Source organism: Pan troglodytes, chromosome 18, assembly GCF_028858775.2.
Source record: "Pan troglodytes isolate AG18354 chromosome 18, NHGRI_mPanTro3-v2.0_pri, whole genome shotgun sequence".
Classification (NCBI taxonomy): domain Eukaryota; kingdom Metazoa; phylum Chordata; class Mammalia; order Primates; family Hominidae; genus Pan; species Pan troglodytes.
This window is the reverse complement of record NC_072416.2, coordinates 32458301-32483010: the sequence shown is the minus strand read 5'-3', so window position 1 is coordinate 32483010 and position 24710 is coordinate 32458301. Positions and strand designations below refer to the sequence as shown.

The following is a 24710-nucleotide window of genomic DNA, read 5'->3' as shown; positions in this document are numbered from 1 at the left end:
CACACGCCACCACATCAGACTTTTTTTTTTTTTTTTTTTTTGGGACAGAATCTCATTCTGTTCACCCAGGCTGGAGTGCAGTGATGGTGTGATCTCGGCTGCAACCTCCACCTCCCCGGTTCAAGCGATTCTCGTGCTTCAGCCTCCCAAGTAGCTGGGATTACAGGCATGTGCGCCACCATGCCCGGCTAATTTTCTGTTTTTAGTAGAGACGGGGTTTCTCCATGTTGGTCAGGCTGGTCTCGAACTCCCGACCTCAGGTGATCCGCCTACCTTGGCCTCCCAAAGTGCTGGGATTACAGGTGTGAGTCACTGTGCCTGGCCTAATTCTTGTATTTTTAGTAGAGACAAGGTTTCTCCATGTTGCCCAGACTGGTCTCAAACTCCTGGCCTCAAGTGATCAGTCCACCTTGGCCTTGCAAAGTGCAGGGGTTACAGGCATGAGCCACTGCACTCGGTCTTTTTTTTTTTTTTTTTTTGTAGAGACAAGGGTCTTGCTGCCGGGCGCGGTGGCTCACACCTGTAATCCCAGCACTTTGGGAGGCCGAGGTGGGTGGATCACGAGGTCACGAGATCGAGACCATCCTGGTTAACAGTGAAACCCTGTCTCTACTAAAAAATACAAAAAATTAGCCAGGCGTGGTGGCAGGCACCTGTAGTCCCCGCTACTGGGGAGGCTGAGACAGGAGAATGGCGTGAACCTGGGAGGCCGAGCCAGCAGTGAGCCGAGATTGCACCACTGTACTCCAGCCTGGGCGACAAAGTGAGACTCCGTCTCCAAAAAAAAAAAAAAGAAAAGAAGAGACAAGGGTCTTGCTATGTGGCCCAGGCTGGTCTTGAACTCCTCTTATCTTGGCCTCCCAGAGTGCTGGGATTACAAGGATGAGCCACCGCACCTAGATGCTGGCTACTTTAAGATTTTCACTTTATCAGTGGCTTTGAACAATTTGATTATGATGTGCTTTGGTGTAGTTTCTTGTGTTAGAGAATTGTTGAGCTTCTTGGATGTGTAGATTTATGATTTTCATCAAATTTGGAAACTGTTAAGCTATTAGTCCTTAAGGTATTTTTTCTGTGCCCCTCTATCTCTCCTTTCCTTCAACTCCAATTACTCACATATTAGCCTGCATAAAGTTATTCCACAGCTCACTGATGTGGTTTTCTTTTTAGTTTCCAGACAGGGTCTCACTCTCACCCAGGCTGCAGTACCATGGCACAATCATAACTCACTGCAACCTTCACCTCCTAGGCTCAAGAAATCCTCCCATCTCAGCCTCCTAAGTAGCTGGGACTATGGGTGCACACCATCACACCTGGCTAATTTTTTCTTTTTTGTAGATATGGAGTCTAGCTATGTTGCCCAGGTTGGTCTCAAACTCCTGGCCTCAAGTGATCTTCATGCCTTGACCTCCCAAAATGTTGGGATTACAGGTGTGAGCTACTGTGCCCAGCCATGTTTTTCATTCTTTACAATTGTTTTTTCTGCCTGGACCTGTGGCTCACGCCTATAATCCCAGCACTTCAGGGGGCTGAGGTGGGTGGATCATTTGAGGTCAGGTGTTCAAGACCAGCCTGGCCAACATGGTGAAACCCTGTCTCTACTAAAAATACAAAAATTAGCCGAGTGTGGTGGCACATGCCTATAATCCCAGCTACTCGAGAGGCTGGGCCAGGAGAATCGCTTGAACCCAGGAGTCAGAGATTGCAGTGAGCCGAGACCTTGCGCCAGTGCACTCCAGCCTGGGAGACAAGAGTGAGACTCCGTCTTAAAAAAAAATTGTTTTTTTTCTGTGAGGATCACTTGAGCCCAGGAGGTCAAGGCTGCAGTGAGCCGAGATGGTGCCACTGCACCCCAGCCAGAGTGAGACCCTGTCTCAAAAAAAAGAATTGTTTTTTCTCTGCGTTTCATTTTGGATTTCTTTTGCTATGATTTCAACTTCACTAAGGCTTCCTTCTGCAATATCTAATCTACTATCAACCCTATTTATTGTACTTTTCATCTCTGACATTGTAATCTTTTAGATGCTTGACTTGGGCCTTTGTTTTGTATCTCCTTATCGCTACTTAATTTTTTAACATATGGCATTCAGTTATAGTAACTATTTTAATGCTTTCTGCTCATTGTAACATTTGTGTCAGTTCTAGGTTGGTTTCCATTAACTGATTATTCTTCTTAATATGGTCATGTTTTCTGCCTCTTTGCCTGCCTGGTAATCTTTTCTTAAGAGTGGGGAGCTTTTAAACCAATCTCATCTTCTGGGTTAAAAAGAATTTTTTTGCCATTGAAGTTCATCTTCATATTCCAATTTTTAAAAAGCATTCTATAAATTTTAATCATGTACAATTATGGGGTACACCATGCTGTTATGATATATAGATACAGCATAGAGTAATTGAATCAAGCTAATTAACACGTTTATCATCTTAAATACTCATCATTTTTTCCTGTCTAGCTGCAACTTTGTACTCTTTGACCAAAGTCACTCCGTTTCCTCCCCATCTCCAGTTTCTGCTAACTACCATTCTACTCTCTGCTTCTATTAGTTCAATTATTTCAGATTACACATTTAAGTGAGAACATGCCAGAATGCGGTATTTGTCTTTCTGGGCCTAGTTCATTTCACTCAGCATAATGTCCTCCAGCTTCATCCATGTAGTTGCAAATCACAGGATTTGCTTCTTGCTTCTTTTTAAAGTTGAATGGTATTCTATTCAAATGTGTATATATACACATTTTCTTTATCTTTTCTATCTTTTCATCTCCTTTTTTTTTTTTTTTTTTTTTTTTTGAGACAGAGTCTTGCTCTGTCACCCAGGCTGGAGTGTGGTGACTTGGTCTTGGCTCACTGCAACCTCCGCCCCTCTGGGTTCAACCAGTTCTCGTGCCTCAGCCTCCCAAGTAGCTGGAATTACAGGAGTGCACCGTACCATGCCCGGCTAATTTTTGTATTTTTATTAGAGACAGAGTTTCACCCTGTTGGCCAGACTGGTCTCAAACTTCTGGCCTCAGGTGATCTGCCCGCCTCAGCCTCCCAAAGTGCTGGGATTATACACGTGAGTCACCACGTCCAGCCTGTTTTTTGTTTGTTTGTTTTTTGTTTTTGAGATGGAGTCTCACTCTGTCAGCCAGGCTGGAGTGCTGTGGTGCAATCTCGGCTCACTGCAGCCTCTGCCTCTCAGCTTCAAGCGATTCTCTTGCCTCAGCCTCCCAAGTAACTGGGATTACCTGTAGCCTGCCACCATACCCAGCTAATTTTTGTATTTTTAGTAGAGATGGGGGTTTCACCATGTTGGTCAGGCTGGTCTCAAACTCCTTACCTCAAGTAATCTGCCTGCTTTGGTCTCCCAAAGTGTTGGGATTACAGGCGTGAGCCACAGCGCCTGGCCACATTTTCTTTATCCTTTCATCTGCTGATGGATGCTTAGGTTGATTTCATGATTTGCCTGTTGTAAATAACACTGCAGTGAACCTGGAAATGCAGATATCTCTGACACACTGATTTTTCAGTTCCTTTGGATATACACCCAGAAGTGGGATTGCTGGATCATTTGGTAAGTCTACTTTTAGTTTTTTCGTTTTGTTGTTGTTGTTGTTGTTGTTTTAAATGAGTCTGGCTCTATCACCCAGGCTGGAGTGCAGTGGCACTATCTTGGCTCACTGCAAACCTCCACCTCTTCCCTGCTCATGCAATCCTTCCACCTCAGCCTCCCTAGTAGCTGGAACTATGGTGCATGCCACCATGCCTGGCTAATTTTTGTATTTTTTGCAGAGACGGGGGTTTTACCATGATGTCCAGGCTGGTCTCAAACTCCTGGGCTCAAGTGATCTGTCCACTTCAGCCTCCCAAAGTGCTGGGATTACAGATGCAAGCCACCACGTCCAGCCTATATTTTGAGGAACTTCCATATAATTCTCCAGAATGACTGTAATAATTTACATTCCCACGAACGGTGGGTAAGGGTTCCCTTTTCTCCATATCTTCACCAACACCAGCACCAACAGGTGATATCTCATCGTGCTTTTAATTTGCGTTTTCCTGGTGGTTAGTGCTGTTGAACATTTTTTCATATATTTGTTGGCCATTTCTGTGTCTTTTTTTTTTTTTTTTTTAATATCTGTTCAGGTCCTTTGCCCATTTTAAATCAGCTTATTTGTTTTTTTCACTCTGAGTTTTTTGAGTTTCTTATATATTTTGGGTATTAACACCTTATTGGATGTATTGCTTACAAATGTTTTCTCCCAATCTGTAAGTTATTACTTCATTCTGTTAATTTTTTCCTTATGCTTGGTAATCCTTGATTGCTTATCAGACATTGTAAATTTTACCTTGTAGAACACCAAATATTTGTGTAATCTTTATGATTTGTTAGACAGGTCTAGACTAATGCTCAGTGTAGGCTTAATTTTTTTTTTTTTTTTTTTTTTTTTAGATAGAGTCTCACTGTTGCCCAGGCTGGAGGGCAGTTGTGCCATTTTGGTGCACTGCAGCCTCTGCCTCTGGGGTTCAAGTGTTTCTCCTGCCTCAGCCTCCTGAGTAGCTGGGACTAGAGGCACACGCCACCATGCCTGGCTAATTTTTGTATTTTTAGTAGAGAGTGGGTTACACCCTGTTGGCCAGGCTGCTCTTGACCTCCTGGCCTCAAGTGATCTGCCCACCTTGGCCTCCCACAGTGCGATTACAGGTGTGAGCCACCGTGCCTGCCCGGCCTTTTTAAGAGATGTGGTCTTGCTGTGTTGCCTGGGCTGGTCTCAAAGTCCTGACCTCAAGTGATCCACCCATCTCAGCCTCCCACAGTGCTGGGATTACAGGCATGAGCCACTGCACCGGAAGTCTAGGTTTAATTATTCCCCATTACTGAGACAAGACCTTCCTGAGCGCTCCACCCCATGCCTAGCGAATGATCAGTTTTTCCAGCTGGCCAGTGGGAAGAGGTCCTGGCCCTACCTCGTGTGAATCTTGGGCGTTGTTTCCTCAAATCCTTTCAGCTGGTTCTTTCCCTGGCCTTGGAGCGTTTCTTCACACACATGTGCTGATTAGTTCTTTGCTGAATCCTCTGAAGTCCTCTGGGGTTCTCTCTCTGTGCAGCTCTGTCTTGTAGGTGTTCCATTATCTAAGCTCTAGCTGCTGTGGTCTCCTCGGACTCAGCCACTCCATTTCCTCAACTCTGCGAATCCTCTGGGCTGCAACAACCCACATCCCCCTTGCCCTGCCCCACACTTTGGAAACGCTCTCGAAGCAGTAAGCTGCACAGTCCTAAAAGGACTGTTGATGTCCTTTCTCTCTGGGATTTCATTGCTTTTGTTACTTTCTCTCATTGCTTGATGTTCAGCGTTTTGAACACCGTTGTTCCATGTATTGGGTCTGTTTTTGTCACTGTGGTGGTGGTGATTGTTTCAGACAGGAGGGCGGACCCAGCCCCTGTGACTCCATCTTGGCTGGAAGCAGGAATCTCGGGATCAGTGGTTTCAAAGCTCCTCAGGTGATTCCAGGGGACGCTGAGGTGAGGACCACTTGCAGAGACTCCTCTGCTTGAAATATCTCTCAATCAAATGGAATCTTCTTTCGTTGTTTCCACCCCTTCATTTTCTCTGTTCTCTCTTTCTGAGTTTTGTCTTTGTTTTTGTTTTTTGAGACAAGGTCATGCTGTGTTGCCCAAGATGGAGTGCAGTGGTGCCATCACGGCTCACTGTAGCCTCAACCTCCCGGGCTCAAACAATCCTCCTGCCCCAGCCTCACGAGCAGCTGGGACCACAGGCACATACCATCACGTCCAGCTATGTTCTCTCTTTCTGGAACTTCTGTTAAACAAATATGGATTGAATTGATTCTCCAGCTCTTTTCTTTCATATTTTCCTTTCTTTTCTTTCTTTCTTTCTTTCTTTTTTTTTTTTTTTTTTTTTTTTTGGCATTTTGCTCTACATCCTGAGAGGTGTTTCAAAACTTTTCCACCCATACCTTCCTTTGATTAATTTTTTTATTTAACTTAATTAATTAATTAATTTTTGAGACATGGTCTCACTCTGTCACCCAGGCTGGAGTGCAGTGGTGCAATCTCAGCTCACTGCAGACTCAACCTCCTGGGCTCAAGTGATCCTCCTACCTCAGCCTCCTGAGTAGCTGGGAGTACAGATGCACTCCACCATGCCCGGCTAATTATTTTATTTTTTGTAGAGATGGGGTTTTGCCATGTTTCCCAGGCTGTGATGGATTTTTTAATTTGGTCAGTCGTATTTGTAACTTCCAGAACTTTGTCTTGTTCTCCAATTGCAGCATCTTCCTGGAAGCCTCTTCTTGGTTCGTGGTGCATTATCTTATTCATTCCTTTCCTCCAGGGCTAGCGTTCTGCTATTCTTCCTTTCTTTTTTTTTTTTTTTTGAGACAGAGTCTTGCTCTGTTGCCCAGGCTGGAACACAGTGGCGTGATCTCGGCTCACTGCAAGCTCCACCTCCTGGGTTCACGCCATTCTTCTGCCTCAGCCTCCCGAGTAGCTGGGACTACAGGGGCCTGCCACTACGCCCGGCTAATTTTTTTGTATTTTCAGTAGACATGGAGTTTCACCATGTTAGCCAGGATGGTCTTGATCTCCTGACCTCATGATCCACCTGCCTTAGCCTTCCAAAGTGCTGGGATTACAGGCATGAGCCATCGCGCCCAGGCTTTTTTTTTTTTGAGATGGAGTTTCGCTCTTGTTGCCCAGGCTGGAGTGCCACCTGCAGCCCAGTGATCTTGGCTCACTGCAACCTCTGCCTCCTAGGTTCACGCAATTTTCGTGCCTCAGCCTCCCAAGTAGCTGGGATTACAGTCATGTGCCACCATGCCCGGCTAATTTTATATTTTTACTAGAGATGGGGTTTCACCATGTTGGCCAGGCTGGTCTCGAATTCCAGACCTCAGGTGATCCACCCTCCTCAGCCTCCCAAAGTGCGGGCATTACAGGTGTAAGCCACTGCACCCAACCATCTGCTATTCATCTTAATCCTCTCTGGTGGCACCGAAATGAAGAGGAGACCCACGTGGATCTCCCTGCAGCCGGGTGGGTCTGGTTCCACAGGAGGCCTTTTCCTGAACTGGCTGCAGGCTCCGCGGGCAGGTCTGTTAATTGGTTAAAATGCTTCATTCAGTTAGGTGGGTTTTGTTCCCTTCTCCCCACCCAGAGGACATTTGGGAATGTCGGGAGATATTTTTGGTTATGGCAGCTAGGGGGATCCTTTTGACACCTACTGGATAGAGGCCAGAAATGCCACTAAGTATCCTAGGACATGCAGGAGAGCCTCTCAACGATGAAGAATCAGCTGTCCCAACATGTTAATAGCACATAGGTCGGAGACACCCTGATTTAAGGCCATCTGAGTACAGGCTCCCCAGCTCTCACCACCAAAGGCCAAGATAAGGAGGGTCCCTCTACAGCCACTTCAGGGAACTTCCAAGGGAGCTTGTTCAATTATGTTTATTTATTTTATTTATTTATTTTTTTTGAGACGGAGTCTTGCTCTGTTGCCCAGGCTGGAGTGCAACCTCCACCTCCCAGGTTCAAACGATTCTCCTGCCTCAGCCTCCCAAGTAGCTGGGATTACAGGCACCTGCCACCACACCCAGATAATTTTTGTATTTTTTGTAGAGAAGGGGTTTCATCACGTTGCCCAGGCTGGTCTTGAATGCCATGACCGCCCCCAGTTGTGCTTAGAAGATACCTCCAACAGGCCGGGTGCGGTGGCTCATGCCTTAATCCCAGTACTTTGGGAGGCCGAGGCAGGTGGATCACGAGGTCAGGAGTTCGAGCCTGGCCAAGATGGTGAAACCCCGTCTCTACTAAAAATACCAAAATTGGCCAGGCATGGTAGCTCACGCCTGTAATCCCAGCACTTTGGAAGGCCAAGGTGGGCGGATCATGAGGTCAGGAGATCGAGACCATCCTAGCTAACACGGTGAAACCCCGTCTCAAAAATACAAAAAGTTAGCCAAGCGTGGTGGCACACACCTGTAGTCCCAGCTACTCAGAAGGCTGAGGCAGGAGAATCGCTTGAACCCAGGAGGTGGAGGTTGCAGTGAGACAAGGTCGTACCACTGCACTCCAGCCTGGGCGACAGTGCGAGACTCCATCTCAAAATAAATAAATAAATAAATAAAATATTAAAACATAAAAATACAAAAATTAGCCAGGCAAGGTGGCGAGCACCTGTAATCTCAGCTACTCAGGAAGCTGAGGCAGGGGAATTGCTTGAACCTGGGAGGTGGAGGTTGCAGTGAGCCAAGATCACGCCACTGCACTCTAGCCTGGGTGACAGAGCAAGACTCTGTCTCCAAAAAAAAAAAAAAGAAGACACCTCCAGCTGACAGATCATGAGCCACATGTGGCCCAGGCTTGTCTTGTTTGGCTTTTATAGGAAGATATATTTATATATATATATTTATATTTATATATATATATTTATATATATATAAATATATATATATGTTGTTCTGTAGTGTTGCATCATGAGATATTGAAAAACACACATAACTTTTTTTAAAATTTGTTCTGGGCCAGGCGTGTAATCCCAGTAATTTGTGCAGCTGAGATGGGAGGATCGCTTGATCTCAGGAGTTCAAGACCAACCTGTGTGACACAGTGAGACACTCATCTCTACAAAAAATTAAAAATTACTGGGGCATGGTTTCGTGCACCTGTGGTCCCAGCTGAGATGGGAGAATTGCTTGAGCACACGAGGTCAAGGCTGCAGTGAGCCAAGATCGCACCACTGCACTCCAGCCTGGGCGACAGAGCAAGATCCTGTCTCAAAACAAACAAAAACAAAAGTAAAACTACAATGTGAATGCAAGTTTTCTCAGAATATACATCCTTTAATATTTTGATCTTTGAATTTTCCATCACTATCTACCACAGAATGTTCCCTTTCCAAATTACAACTAATTTATAACTCGGTAAGGAACACTCTGGGACAAGTTCTTTTTTTTCTTTCTTTTTTCCAACTCTGGATACAGATTGGCAGACAGCAGTCTTGAGAGCTTGTTGGGAGGGTCTAGCAGGGGAGCACAGCTACTTGTATGCCCTTGACCGAAGACTGGTCCTTGTCTATCGGGGATGGTTGTCCTCTTTAACGGAGTGCACAGCTTCAGGAGGTTGCACATGGAGTAGTGAGGGAGGAAGGGGACACCCACCTAGCCAGCCAGGTCAGCTGAATCAACCCTGGCGATCAGTGGGGTAACATGTTGCAGCCAGATCGCCCTCACATCCAGGCAGCAGTCTTTAGTGAAGTGCTAACATTGTTCAACAGAGAAATCCAATGGCTAGGTTGGAGGTGGGCAGAGAAAGGGAAGTTATAAAACTCACCAGGCTGGGCGCAGTGGCTCATGCCTGTAATCCCAGCACTTTGGGAGGCCGAGGTAGGCAGATCATGAGGTCAGGAGATCAAGACCATCCTGGCTAACACGGTGAAACCCCGTCTCTACTAAAAATACAAAAAATTAGCCAGGCGTAGTGGCGGGCGCCTGTAGTCCCAGCTACTTGGGAGGCTGAGGCAGGAGAATGGCGTGAACCCAGGAGGCAGAGCTTGCAGTGAGCTGAGATCGCACCACTGCACTCCAGCCTGGGCGACAGAGCGAGACTCCATCTCAAAAGAAAAACAACAACAACAAAAAAACTCACCAAAGATTTGGCTAACATCACATCAAAAGGAGTATTCTCATTTTACTTAAAATGCCCACATTTGTGTTTGTTTTGTTTTGTTTTGAGACAGAGTTTCACTCTTGTTGCCCAGGCTGGAGTACAATGGTGCGATCTTGGTTCACTACAACCTCCGCCTGCCCGGTTGAAGTGATTCTCCTGCCTCAGCCTGCTGAGTAGCTGGGATTACAGATGTGCCCCACCATGCCCGGCTAATTTTTTGTATTTTTATTAGAGATGGGGTTTCACCATGTTGGCCAGGTTGGTCTTGAACTCCTGACCTCAGGTGATCTGCTTGCCTCAGCCTCCCAAAGTGCTGGGAATCCAGACGTGAGCCACCACACCCGACCCCACATTTGTTTTTATGATAGAATATTTTCATAATTTATTATATTACTAAGTTGTGTTTTAGATTTTTCAGTTTCAAGTTTGGTTTCTAAAATAAATGAGTACAAACCACAAGCTCAGTTTCTCCTGAAACTCTCACAGCCTGCTTCTGACGTCAGATGTGTGTGGGTTGCACACTGCGTTAATCCATTCTCACACTGCTATAAAGAAATACCTGAGACTGGGTAATTTATAAAGAAAAGAGGTTTCATTGGCTCACGGTTCTGCAGGTTGTAAAGAAAGCATCTGCTCAGCTTCCGGGGAGGCCTCAGGAAACTTACAGTTATGACAGAAGGTAAAGGGGAAGCAGGCACGTCTTACGTGGCCAGAGCAGGAACAAGAGAGAGAGTGAAGGGGTAGGTGTCACACACTTTTTTTTTTTTTTTTGAGATGGAATTTTGCTCTTGTCACCCAGGCTGGTGTGCAATGGCACAATCTCGGCTCACTGCAACCTCCGCCTCCCAGATTCAAGCAATTCTCCTATCTCGGCCTCCCAGGTAGCTGGGATTACAGGCTTGTGCCACCAGGCCTGGCTAATTTTTTTTTTTTTTTTTTTTTTTAGATGGAGTCTCACTCCGTCTCCCAGGCTGGAGTACAGTGGCTCGATCTCGGCTCACTGCAACCTCTGCCTCCCAGATTCAAGTGATTCTCCTGCCTCAGCCTCCTGAGTAGCTGGGTTTACAGGGGCGCACCACCACACCTGGCTAATTTTTTTATTTTTAGTAGAGACGGGGCTTCACCATGTTGGTCAGGCTGTCTCGAATTCCTGACCTCGTGATCCACCCGCCTCGGCCTCCCAAAGTACTGGGATAACAGGCGTGAGCCACTGCGCTCAGCCAATTTTTTGTATTTTTAGTAGAGCTGGGGTTTCACCATGTTGGTCAGCTGGTCTCAAACTCCAGACCTCAGGTGATTCACCTGTCTCGGCCTCCCAAAGTGCTGGGATTACAGGCATGAGCCACCGCACCCGGCCAGTTTCACACACTTTTAAACCACCAGATCTCACAAGAACTCACTCTCACGACGACAGAACCAAGGGGGATGGTGTTAAACCATGTTAAATCATGAGAAACCACCCCGACAATTTAATCACCCCCCACCAGGCATCAGCTCCAACACTAGGGTTTACAATTTGACATGAGATTTGGGCAGGGACACAGATCCAAACCATATCACACACCAAACAAACAATCAGTTCTACTGCAGACACCAGCTGGGTGTCCTCTGATTTTTTTTTTTTTTTTTTTTTTTGAGACGGAGTCTCACTGTCATCCAGTGAGATTGCAGTGGTGCAATCTCGGCTCACTGCAACCCCTGCCTCCCGGGTTCAAGTGATTCCTCTGCCTCAGCCTCCGGAGTAGCTGGGATTACAGGTGCCTGCCACCACGCCCAGCTAATTTTTTGTGTTTTTGGTACAGACGGAGTTTCACCGTATTAGCCAGGATGGTCTCGATCTCCTGACCTTGTGATCTGCCCTCCTCGGCCACCCAAAGTGCTGGGATTACAGTCTTGAGCCACCGCGCCCGGCCATGTCCTCTGATTTAATCCAATTATAACATCATCTACCTGGAGATAGCGTCACATCTCATGGGGTGAGGGCTGCATCCCACAAGACTGCCCCTGACTTCCGATGCCAATTGCAAGCCCCAGGTTTTTTTACCTGCACTTCTAACCAACTGGCTAATAAATCAGGGTTCTCCCGGCCCTGCCCTTGGGTGACATTAACTTGCTAGAGTGGCTCACAGAACTCAGAGAAACATGTTTACCAGTTTGGTTATTATAAAGGATATTTCAAAGGCCAGGCACGGTGGCTTATGCCTGTAAACCCAGCACTTTGGGAGGTCGAGACGGGCAGATCACTTGAGGGCAGGAGTTTGAGACCAGCCTGGGCAACATGGTAAAACCCCCGTCTCTACAAAAAATACAAAAATTAGCCAGGCATGGTGGCATGCACTGTAGTTCCAGCTACTCGGGAGGCTCAGGAGTTTGAGACCAGCCTGACTAACATGGTGAAACCCCGTCCCTACTAAAAAATACAGAAATTAGCCGGGCGTGGTGGCATGCGCCTGTAATCCCAGATACTTGGGAGGCCAAGGCATGAGAATCGCTTGAACCCAGGAGGCAGAGTTTGCAGTGAGCTAAGATCACACCACTGCACTCCAGCCTGGGTGACAGAGCAAGACTCTGTCTCAAAACAACAACAACAAAGAAAACCAAAGTGATCCACCCACCTTGGACTCCCAAAGTGCTGGGATTATAGACATGAGCCACCGTGCCCTGCCTTTTTTTTTTTTTCCAGACAGGATCTCTCGCTCTGTTACCCAGGCTGTAGTGAAATAGTGTGATAATGTGATCACAGCTTCCTGCATCCTTGACCGCCCCCAGCCTCAAGTGTTCCTTCCACCTCAGCCTCCTGAGTGGCTGGGACTACAGGTGACCACCATCATGCCTGGCTAATTTTTGTTTTTTCTTTTTTTAGAGATGGGGTTTTGCCATGTTGTCCAGGTTGGTCTTGAACTCCTGGGCTCAAGTGATCCTCCTGCCTTGGCCTCCCAAAGTGCTGAGATTACAGGCTATGAGCCTCTGTGCCTAGCCCCTAAACTTTTTCCAACCCACCATTCCACCATGCTCCGTGTATCAGCTCTCCATACTTTATGACTTCATTGCTTTAGTCACTGTTCTGCTACTTGCAGCCTAGGGCATTCCTAATGACACATGGTCCACATTAGACTTTACAGATAGCCTCATTTTCTACTAGTTTTGCCTATGAGGAAGACAGCCCTAGAAAGTGACAGCTAGATTGAGACCTAAAGAGTAAGAATTAGCCAAGATGAAGTAGTGGGAGGGAGGAAGATGGATGTTGCAAAAGGAAGGGAGTGTTTGTTGAAATGATCAGAAGTTGGAAAAATCTTTTAAGCATTTTTCTTTTCTTTAGAGATGGGTTCTCTGTCACCCACATTGGAGTGTAGTGGTATGGTCATAGCTCAGTGTAGCCTTGAACTCCTGACCTCAAGGGATCCTCCTCTTCAGCCTCCTGGAATTACAGGCATGAGCCATCATGCTTGGCTAATTTATTTTTAAATTTTTTGTATAGACCTGGCCAGGTGTGAGGGCTCATACCTGTAATCCCAGCATTTTGGGAGGCCTAGGTGGGTGGATCATCTGAGGTCAGGAGTTGGAGACCAGCCTGGCCAACATGGAGAAACCCTGTCTGTACTGAAAATACAAAAATTTGCTGGGTGTGCTGGTGCACACCTGTAATTCCAGCTATTTGGGAGGCTGAGGCAGGAGAATTGCTTGAACTCAGGATGTGGAGGCTGCAGTGAGCCAAGATTGCACCACTGCACTCCAGCCTGGGTGACAGACCAATACTCTGTCCCAAAAAATAAAAATAAAAATAAATTCTTTGTAGAGACCGGGTCTTGCTACATTGCCTAGGCTGGTCTCGAACTCCCAGTCTCAAGCAATCCTCTCACTTCAGCCTCCCAAGTAGCTGGGATTACAGGTGTGAGCCACCACATCCGACCCTTTTAAGCATTTTTTTTTTTTTTTTTTTTTTTTGCAGGTTTACTCCAGGTGCAATGTGGAAAATAGAGACGGGGGAACATTTAAGCGCAGTTTAGGAGCAATGAGTGGAGCAGAACCAGGATGGAAGAAGTAAGCATGAGGAGAAGCAGGCAGAAGTCAGGGGTGTTTGGAGGTGCTGATGGGGGGCAGAAAGGAGCCTAGGAGAAAGAAGAGGATTAGGCTTGGTGGGGGTGGTCATGCATCCTAAAATAATTTTGAGGTCTTCACAGGGGGATATTGAAGTGGCTGTTAGAGAGATAGGGTTTGAAGTCAGGAGAGAGACATAGGTTAAGACATAGGTTTGGGTTCATGTTACAGAGACCCAGGACGACAGTGATTTATACAAAAGAAAGTGTTAGTTCTCTGTCGTGTAATTACACTGAGGCAGGCAGTTCAGGGCTCCTGTGCTGGCTGCAGAGATTCAAGCTCCTTCCATCTCCTGGCTCAGCCAACCCTGGCATGCTGCCGTTGTCCATGATATCTCACCATCATGTCTGGATTCTAAATAGCAGGAGAGAGAAAGAGGAGTGGGGAAGAGGGTCCAGAACCAGTTGCATGGATGCCCTTAGCCACAAGGGCGTCTGGGAAATGCAGCTTTTCCTCTGGGTGGCCACAAGCCCAGTTAAAAAATAATGGTGCTGGCAACGTGCATGGCACACGGCTGGAATCCCAGCACTTTGGGAGGCTGAGGCAGGTGGATCACTTGAGCCCAGGAGCTCAACACCAGCCTGGCCAACATAGTGGGACCCCATCTCTACAAGAAATACGAAAAATAGCCAGGTGTCATATAGAAGAGGTTGTATTAGTCCATTCTCATGCTATTAATAAAGACATACCCGAGACTGGGTAATTTATAAAGGAAAGAGGTTTAATTGACTCACAATTAAGTATGGCTGGGGAGGCATCAGGAAACTTATACAGTCATGGCAGAAGGGGAAGCAAAAACATCCTTCTTCATGTGGCGGCAGCAAGGAAAAGTGCTGAGCCAAAGGAGCAAAAGTCCCTTATAAAGCCATCAGATCTTGTGACAACTTTATCACCAGAACAGCATGGAGGTAACCGCCCTCATGATTCAATTGCCTCCTACGACACGTGGGGATTACGGGAACTACAATTCAAGATGCGATTTGGGTGGGGATACAGCCAAACCATATCAGAGGTAGTGCTATTCCTTTAAAATAATGCGAGAATAGATCTAGGAGGACCACATCTGCCACCGCTGGAGATGGAGACATGGGGAACATCAGGGTATGAGATAGTAATTGGGGCCAGGCGCAGTTGGCTCACGCCTGTATCCCAGCACTTTGGGAGGCTGAGGCGGGTGGATCACTTGAACTCAGGAGTTCAAGATCAGCCTGACCAACATGGTGCAACCCCATCTCTAGTAAAAAAAAATACAAAATTAGGCTGGGCGCGGTGGCTCATGCCTGGAATCCCAGCACTTAGGGAGGATGAGGTGGACGGATCACCTGAGGTCCGGAGTTGAAGACCAGTCTGGCCAACATGGTGAAACCCCGTTTGTACTAAAAATATAAAAATTAGCCGGGCATGGTGGTGGACGCCTGTAATCTCAGCTACTTGGGAGGCAGAGGCAGGAGAATCGCTCAAACCTGGGAGGCGGAGATTGCAGTGAGCTGAGATCATGCCATTGCACTCCAGCTTGGGCGACAAAAGCGAGACTCCGTCTCAAAAAAAAAAAAAAATAGCTGGACATGGTGGTGTGCGCTTGTAATCCCAGAGACTTGGGAGGCTGAGGCAGGAGAATTGCTTGAGCCCAGGAGGCGGAGGTTGCAGTGAACTGAGATCATGCCATTGTACTCCAGCTTGGGCAACAAGAGTGAAACTCCATCTCAAAAAAAAAGAGACAGCAATTGGAGCCTTGGGCCCGGGTGAAATTTCCCAGAAGGAGTGCAGAGGGAGGGGAAAAGCAGCCCAGGACTGACCTTTGAGAAGGCATGCCGCCAGCAAAGAGAGTCAGAGAGGACGGCTGGGTAGCGGGGAGGGAAAGCAGGTGTGTGTAAAGCCACAGAGCCATGGGGAGAGAACATTTCCAGAAGTGTCCAGTGCTGTCTGCAGGAGGCTTGAAAGTGTCCTTTGATTAAAACAGCAGGTCATGATTTTGATGGCAGTCGTTTCTGTAGAGTGCTGGAAGCCCATGGAAGCCTGCAACCAGTTGCAGAGGGAGGGGAAGATGAGAAAGTGTAGACTGCTAGGACAGACGGCTCTTCCCAGACGTTTGGTTGTGAAGGAAGTGAGAGGTCGTGCTGTGTGTGAGGGGTAGAGAATGAGTTGTTGGAGCTGGACATGACTCACCCCTGTAATCCCAGCACTTTGGGAGGCTGAGGAGGGAGGATCGCTTAAGGCTAGGAGTTCGAGACCAGCCTGGGCAACATGGTGAGACCCTATGCCTACAAAAGTCAAAATACTAGTTAGATCTGGCGGCATGTGCCTGTAACCCCAAGTACTTGGGAGGCCAAGGCAGAAAGATGGCTTGAGCCCAGGAGATTGAGGCTGCAGTGAGCCGTGACTGCACCACTGCACTCCAGCCTGGGTGACAGAGTGAGACCCTATCTCAGAAAAAAGAAAAAAAAAAAAAAAGAGTTGTTGGTTGGCTGGTTGTTTTAAGGTGGGAGAGATGTCAACTTATTTATATGGGGAAATAGCCTTTTGGGTGATATTGTGAATGGAATAACCTGACAAGCATGTCCTCACCACTATGCATCTAGAAGCGCTGCATAAAACCAAACAAACATCCTTTAAAACGTGCAGCTTAGTTGCAAAAAAGAAAGGGAAATCCCCAGGAGGCACGAAGAGGAAATTGAACACTAGAGCTGTGCAACCTGCTGGGTGGCTGTGATCTTGGCATTGAAGGGCCTAGGGCTTTACACCTACCTAGAGATTGGAGATAAGGCCTTGTCTGGGGAACTGAAAACATAAACACTAATAGAAAGCTTGTACCCTTAAGGGGTGACATCCTTGTTGAAAGAGTAAACTAGGAAAAAAATCTGCCTCCAGTTCAGGGAGCATAAAAGGACCTTGTCTGTTTCACTCTGAGATTTGGTGACAATAAATGGTCTCTTTTGAGAATTCATAACCAAAGGCTTGGCCTCACTTGGACTTGGGGTTCAAGTTTACATCATCTGCATGGTCTGGGAAGCCCAAATGTCAACAAATAATATAGTCCAGGCCAGGTGTGGTAGCTCGTGCCTATAATCCCAGCACTTTGGGAGGCTGAGGTGGGAGGATCACCTGAGGTTAGGATTTCAAGACCAGCCTGGCCAACATGGTGAAACTACGTATCTACTAAAAATACAAAAATTAGCCGGGCATGTTGGCAGGAGCCTGTAATCCTAGCTACTCAGGAGGCTGAGGCAGGAGACCTCGGGAGGTGGAGGTTGCTTGACCCTGGGAGGTGGAGGTTGCAGTGAGCTGAGATCGCACCACTGCACTCCAGCCTGTGCAACAGAGCAAGACTCTGTCTCAAAATAATAATAATAATAAATAATAATAATAATAATAATAATAATGTAGTCCAGGGTTGGTAACACCCATGAAGAGCTCTTGGCAGAAGCAGATGTGAAACCTCTTTGAATCTTTGTGGGCATGTGCATTCCCACTGATAACACCCTGCTGAAGCTGAATTCACAGCTCAAAATTACAAAACATAAGAGGAAACAATCTTCATGAATGACAGTAAGCAGACACAGCATATAGCAGGATTAGCTCCAACTCCAGAACTCCAGAGAATAGCATTATTTGGCAAAGAACCATACAGCAAGTGTGGTTTAAATTTCTAAAGATATAAAAGAAGACATCAATATGAGAAAGAAATAAGATGGTGTTAAAAATGAGTGGGATTCCGGTCAATGAATGAGTCTAAAAAAAAAAGTGAGCAGGAGAGGTTTAAAGTAAAAAGAAGAAACAGTAAAATGAATGCGTCTGTTAATCTATGAACTTATTCATTCCCCATTCATTAGGCTCCTATAATGTTTTAGACCATGTTCTGGGTCTGGAAATATAAAGATGACTATGCAGATAGCAAGTTAGACTCTGCCTCAGGAAGATCGCATGCAGAAATCCATGTATCAATGCATCCATTTATCTATACATCCACTCATCCACACATCCATTCTCTTCACCTATCCATTCTCCCATCCATCCATCCATCTATTCATCCATCCATCTGTCCGTCTGTCCATCTATCCATCCATCCATTTATTCATCCATCCATCCATCCATCCATCCATTCATCCATCTATCTAGTCATCCATCCATTCATTTATTTATCCATCCATCCATCCATCCATCTATCCATCCATCCATCCAACCGTCTTTCATTTTACTCATTGTGGGGGAAAGAAAGAGAGATCTGACTGTTACTGTGTCTCTGTAGAAAGAAGAAGACATAAGAAACTCCATTTGGTTCTGTACTAAGAAAAATTCTGCCTTGAGATGCTGTTAATCTGTAACCCTAGTCCCAACCCTGTGCTCGCAGAAACATGTGCTGTGTTGACTCAAGGTTTAATGGATTTAGGGCTGTGCAGGATGCACCTTGTTAAAAATGTGTTTGCAGGCAATATGCCTGGTAAAAGTCATTGCCATTCTCCATTATAGAGTATCCAGGGACAGAATGCACTGCGGAAGGCTGCAGGGACCTCTGCCCAAGAAAGCCTGGGTATTGTCCAAGGTTTCTCCCCACTGAGACAGCCTGAGATATGGCCTTGTGGGAAGGGGAAGACCTGACTGTCCCCCAGCCCAACACCGTAAAGGGTCTGTGCTGAGGAGGATTAGTGAAAGAGGAAGGCCTCTTTGCCGTTGAGATAAGAGGAAGGCATCTGTCTCCTGCTCGTCCCTGGGAATGGAATGTCTCGGTGTAAGGCCCGATCATACATTCTATTTACTGAGATAGGAGAAAACTGCCTTATGGCTGGAGGTGAGACATGCTGGCGGCAATACTGCTCTTGACTGCTCTGAGATGTTTGTGTAAAGTCAAACATAAATCTGACCTACGTGCACATCAAGGCGCAGCACATTTCCTTAAACTTATTTATGACACAGAGACCTTTGCTCACGTTTTCCTGCTGACCCTCTCCCTACCATTACCCTATAGTCCTGCCATATCCGCCTCACCGAGATAGTAGAGATAGTGATCAGTAAATACTAAGGGAACTCAGAGACCAGTGCCCGCACAGGTCCTCCGTATGCTGAGCGCTGGTCCCCTAGGCCCACTGTTCTCTCTCTATACTTTGTCTCTGCGTCTTATTTCTCAGTCTCTTGCCCCACCTGACAAGAAATACCCACAGGTGTGGAGGGGCTGGCCCCCTTCACTCATTCTCAAATGTCACAGCTAGAAAAGTCCCAATAGAACATCTTGTTCAACTTTCAGCTGTCTTTTTGTACATGAAAAAAGCACATGAGGCCCCATAATACAAAACTCTGTTTTCTGAAGTCTCTAAGTGAATAAGGTGATGGAGGCAGATCATGAACTGGGGCCTTGTCCCTGCATTTCTTCCACACTGCAGTGCCTTTCCTGAACCCATGGCATGGAAGCATCTGACCTCTGAACAGCTGCCTCTATCTTCTGTTTCTCTCAGGTCTGTTCACTCCTCGTGGGCAGAGTCCCCACAACCCAGTGCTGTCAACTGATGGTGATGATAAGGAATGTCATTACCCAGCTCATGAGTGATAGAGATGGGACAGGGCCCTGGTCTCTCCCTGGTGTCAGTTTTGTGTCCGTATCTTAGCTCACCCCTACCTTTGTTCCCTACTCTGCCGCTAGAGAGACTGTGAGCTCCTTGAGGGCAGGGCCCAGGTCTTATTCCTCCCCTCCCAGTGCCCAGCTCAGAAACAGTGCTTAGGATGCTGGCCAGTGACTACACCTGGGAGAAGAGACTGGACTAGGCTCTCGGTCCCTCTGCCTGGGGTTTCTGGCTGCTCCGTCAACTTCCAACATCCCAAAAATCAGAGGGGAGGTCAAGGGATTGGATGAGAGGCTCCAAGTGCTCCTTAGCCCACTGTGCAGGGAGAAGCGAGTGTTTCCTGGCTGTGGGTGAACTTCGTGGACAGCATTAAACAACACAGCATCCCGCCCCCTGTGCGGGGCTGTCTGTCTGCCTTGGCACTTCCAGAAGGTCTCATTGTGGTGCTAGAGTATCTAACACTTTCTGACTTGCAGATCAACATTCCCTTTTCTTGTTAACAAAGAGCAGTGCTGGGCGCGGTGGCTCACGCCTGTAATCCCAGAACTTTGGGAGGCTGAAGCGGGCAGATCATGAGGTCAGGAGTTCGAGACCAGCCTGGCCAGCATGGTAAAACCCTGTCTCTACTAAAAATACAAAAATTAGCCAGGCATGGTGGCAGGCGCCTGTAATCCCAGCTACTTGGGAAGCTGAGGCAGGAGAATCGCTTAAACCCGGAGGCGGAGGTTGCAGTGAGCGGAGATCGTGCCATCACACTGCAGCCTAGGCAACAGAGCGAGACTCTGTCTCAAAAACAACAACAAAAACAAAGAGCAGAGTTTTAGGTCAATGCTTCCAGCAGGGAACAGAATTTAGATCTTAACAATTTTGTTTACATTGTATTTATTTTCATGTTTTACCTTCTATTGATGGCAAATGAGACTGGTTTTCCATTTACAGAAGTGATACAAAAGATTCCTGTTGTAATAATTTCATTAAGTGAATAATGAGCCAATTTAAAGAAAAATATAAAGCAAATAATTGTACAGGTGGTAAACTAATATGGCAAAATCACTAATATTCAAGGCTGAAGTTTGGCCGGGCATGGTGGCTCATGGCTGTAATCCCAACACTCTGGGAGATGGGGATGAGTGGCCCTCTTGAGCCCAGGAATTCAAGACCAGCCTGGGCAACATAGCAAGACCCTGTCTCTAAAAAAAAAAAATAGCCAGGTGTGGTGGTACATGCCTGTAGTTACACCTACTAGGGAGACTGAGGTGGGAGGATCACTTAAGCCCAGGAGTTCAAGGCTGCAGTGAGCTGAGATTGTGCCACTGTACTCCAGCCTGGGCAACAGAGTGAGACCCTGTTTCAGAAACAAAAAAAAGTGGCCGGGTGCAGTGCTCATGCCTGTAATCCCAGCATTTTGGGAGGCTAAGGCTGCTGGATCACTTGAGCCCAGGAGTTGGAAACCTGCCCAGGCAGTATGGTGAGACCCTGTCTCTACAAAAAAATACAAAAATTAGCTGGGCGTGGTGGTATGCACCTGCAATCCCAGCTATTCTAGAGGTTGAGGTGGGAGGATCGCTTGAGCCTAGGAGTTCGAGGCTGTAGTGAGTTGAGATTGTGCCACTGCACTCCAGTCTGGGTGACAGAGTTGAGATTCTGTCTCAAAAAAAAAAAAAAAAAAAAAAAAAAAGACAAAGTTTGGAAAATTAAACCCCCAGGGAAATGGAAACTACATCTGCTGCTCACCCACCTGCCTGCCTCTCCCAAAGGGAAGATCGGGTACTTGGGGTCCCATTTCTGTGGGGTGGAGCATTATAAGTAAGCCTAGCTTGTGGCAAATCTGTCTCTCTGGACACTCCAGCAAGCTGGAAGGGACGATGATCAGAGGGCACAGTTTGGGAGTTGCCCTGCTCTAGGACAACACTCCTCTCCACATTGGATGAAACTCAGTTTCCCCTGGCCATGGCCTTCCTCACCATGGAGTGGTGAGGGTCCGAGGCTGAGACGTGTGCAGATGGAGGAGAATGGGCAGAGGAGCCTGTGGGTTTTCTCTGACTCTAGGTCCCCACTCCAGCAAGACAGCGCCGCTGCAGCTTGGCCCAGCAAGTTCCTCCTTGCAGTTTGGGGGTCAAAGCCACAGTTCATATGAAACAAAATGTTCCTCTGCCTGGTCTGGTCCTCTCTTTGTGTATTTTCCTAGAGGACTTCACAGTGGGTGAGTGGCCAAGGAGAACAGGATTTGTGGCTCTGGGAAACTGGATTCCTGTCATCTCCTGCCAGCTGTCATCGCCACACCGAGGCTGTTCAGCACCGCGGGACCCTTTCTCTTTGGTATTGGTGGCTTCGGTAAACACTGAAAGAAGGTGGAGGTGGCTGGTCGATGCCATTTCCTGACTATCTGGTACCTTGGGTTCTTCATCTGGATGCGATCTTGAAGGCTTCTGGCCTGGCATTGGCTCCACCCCCAGGTCTCTGAGCCGCAGCCCAGGTAGCTGAGCAGAGGCACTGCTGGGCTTCCCCTAGTCCACATAGCCTGGCCACCACCCAGACCCGGGGAGGGGGACTCCAGGTGGAAGGGGCCTGGGAAGGGCATCTTCGCTGGGGCAGTCTCAATCCTAATGCTGGATCCTGGGGTCCCCGGTCCCACTGAGGCAAGGCCTTCCTCGGGGGTCTCTGGGGAACCCTGGGGATTCAGAACCCCACACTGGTCCGGCCTTCACGCTTCCAGAAAGCTGAGATCTGCTCCAAGGTGACCCGTGGCTGGAGGCCCCACTCAGGATCCGGGCTCCCTGGCCGCTGCCTCCTGGCCTGGGGGCTCCCAAACTGGACGCTGGCCTCTGGCCTCTGCTCGGGTTCAGCCCAGCTCACCAGGCCTGTGGTGGGGGGCCTCCCCTCCCAGGGCTGGGGCCCCCAGAAGGTGCTCCGGGGTGGGACCTCCAGTACGGTCTGGGGGCCCAAGTTGCTGGGAGCAGAATTTGGGGCTGAGGGGGCAGGTGGGGCTGTTGCTCGGGCCTCCAAAGTGCCCACCTGGGTGGGAGGCTCAGGGGCCCGATCTGTCAGCAGGGGGACCGCAGAGCCATACCAGTCCTCAGAGCGCTCTCGGGGGGTGCCCATGGGCTCAATCCACAGCTCTCCTCCTGGGCGCCACACCAGGGTGGGTGCACGGTGGCTGGGGTCTGGGCGGAGAGCACGGCGGAACAGGCGTTCAGCCAACACAGCGGTGGTGAGGATGAAGAGCGCAGCCAGGGTGGCCAGGACCAGCATGATGGGGATGCAGGGCCCACAGGGCAGTGAGGGCCATGGGGCTGCCTCCCATGCGGGGGGCCCCTCCACGCACCCAGAGGGCGGCTCTGGAGTCAACGGCATCTGAGAGACACAGGGGTGAGAAGAGGAAGTAAATGAGGCAGAGGGGGCACAACCAAGATGAGAGAGAGGCAGCAGGTGTCCAGGAAAGCCTGGGAGAAGGGCTGGGCATGGGGGCTCATGCCTGGAATCCCAGCACTTTGAGAGGTCGAGGCGGGAGGATCACTTGAGCCCAGGAGTTCAAGACCAGCCTGGACACACAGTGAAACCTCATCTCTATAAATAATTTAAAAACTAGCTGGGTGTGGTGGCTCACACCTGTAGTCCCAGCTACACAGGAAGCTGAGGTGGGAGGATTACTTGAGCCCAGGAGTTCGAAGCTGCAGTGACCCCAGATTGCGCCACTGTCCTCCAGCCTGGGCAATAGAGCAAGACCCTTTCTCAAAAATGAAAAAGAACATTCTGGAGAGACAGAGAAGCAAGGGGGACCAGAAAGGGTAAGCGTGAGCCAGGTGGGGTGGGAGGACAGGCAGCCTACCTCGGGGCACAGCCAGGCCCTCCTGCCTGGCTCTCCAGGCCTTTCCACAATCCCCATTTCCCTCCCAGACCCCAGGGTGCCTCAGACAAGAAAGGTCTCCAGGGCTTCTTTCCTCCCCACTCGGCCCCCTCAAGTCTTGCTCAGACCTAGAGAGGAAGTGGTGGGTGAAGAAATGAGAACCTCCCCTCCCACTGGCTCCCCTGCGTGTGTCTCCCCCACCGCCTGCCGCCAGCATCTCTGCTGGCCCCTTGAGGCTCCTTCGCCCCTCACCATTCTCCTCGGACTTGATCTTGCTCTCATAGGCTCCACGGAATCTGCTGCCGGGCCAGGCCTCCGGAGGCGCCTCCGCACCCCTCCTGGGCTCCCCAGCTTTGCCCAGGCTCTGGCCTGTCTCTATCTCTCGTTTGTCTCTGCACACCTCTCTGTCCCCCACATCCTCCATCTGCAGGGGGCCTCCTACACCCCTCAACTCACCTTGGGTCAGTCCCTGGGCTCCTCTCCCTCCTAGAGCCACTCTTCCTGGTGCCGGACTAAGAGGTGCAGGCTTGGAGGGTGCAGGGCGGTCCGCCTTTCAGACGTAGAGGCCCGGCCTCGGATGAAGGCGGAAGGGAGGGCACCGCCTGTTGCTGGGCAACTGTGCCCCAACTCGCCTGCCCCTGGGGAGTGTTTGTTTCCAAAGCAACCCAAGAGGATGTGGTCACTGCGGTGAGGAGGCTTTTCCTGGGGTAAGGTGGGGCTGGAATGGGCAATGGTTCTGTTGAACTTAGTGTCACCCCATAGCCAGGCCCTGGGCCCCAGAATATTCACCGAAAAGCTGAGAAAGAGGACGCCGGGGCCAGGCACAGTGGCTCACCCCTGTAATCCCAGCATTTTGGGAGGTCAAGGTGGGCAGGTCACCTGAGGTCAGGAGTTCGAGACCAGCCTGCCAACATGGCGAAACCCCATCTCTACTGAAAAATACAAAAATTAGCTGGGCGTGGTGACGGGCACTTGTAATCTCAGCTGCTCAGGCGGCTGAGGCAGGGAGAATCGCTTGAACCCGGGACTCGGAGGTTGCAGTGAGCTGAGATCGTGCCACCGCACTCCAGCCTGGGCAACAGAGTGAGACTCCGTCTTAAAAAAAAAAAAAGAAAAGAAAAGAAAAAGAAATAGGACACTGGGACTTTAGCCCGTACATTCCCAGAGAACCATGGTGCCTCCCCCGTTCCTCCTGGGAGGATGCCCCACCCCATCCTGCCTTGTCTTATCCACGGTGCCTCCCCAGATCTGCTCCTGCCATCCAGCCCCCACAGGCACCCCCTGCTTGGCCAGCTTGCTTCACACCTTTTTTTTTTTTTTCTGGTAGAGATGGGCTCTTGCTCTGTTGCCCAGGCTGGTCTCAAGCTCCTGGCCTCAAGAGATCCTCCTGCCTCAGCCTCCCAAAGTGCTGGGATTACAGGTGTGAGCTACCACACTGGCCCCTGCCTCATACTTTTAATTAACATAAGTCTCTCTCTCTTCAGACCATTTAGCCCCCATTTTGGTTGGAAAATATCAGTGAGGTGAGGCTTGGGTAACAAAAA

General features: G+C 48.6%; 1 protein-coding gene across 1 annotated transcript; it reads right to left on the bottom strand.

Moving 5' to 3' along the window:
- Positions 1 to 20184: 20184 nt before the first annotated feature.
- C16H16orf54 (chromosome 16 C16orf54 homolog) lies at positions 20185 to 24356 on the bottom strand. Its single transcript, XM_001143194.7, has 2 exons — positions 23623 to 24356; positions 20185 to 22673 (listed from the first exon to the last, which is right to left on the bottom strand). Exon 2 carries the CDS (start codon positions 22671 to 22673, stop codon positions 21999 to 22001), a length of 675 nt encoding a protein of 224 aa, XP_001143194.1. The 5' UTR covers positions 23623 to 24356; the 3' UTR covers positions 20185 to 21998.
- Between the last annotated feature and the right edge of the window lie 354 nt (positions 24357 to 24710).

Coding starts and splice junctions, on each gene's coding strand:
- C16H16orf54 (XM_001143194.7), bottom strand. CDS start 22,673: ATGCCGTTGACTCCAGAGCCGCCCTCTGGGTGCGTGGAGGGGCCCCCC.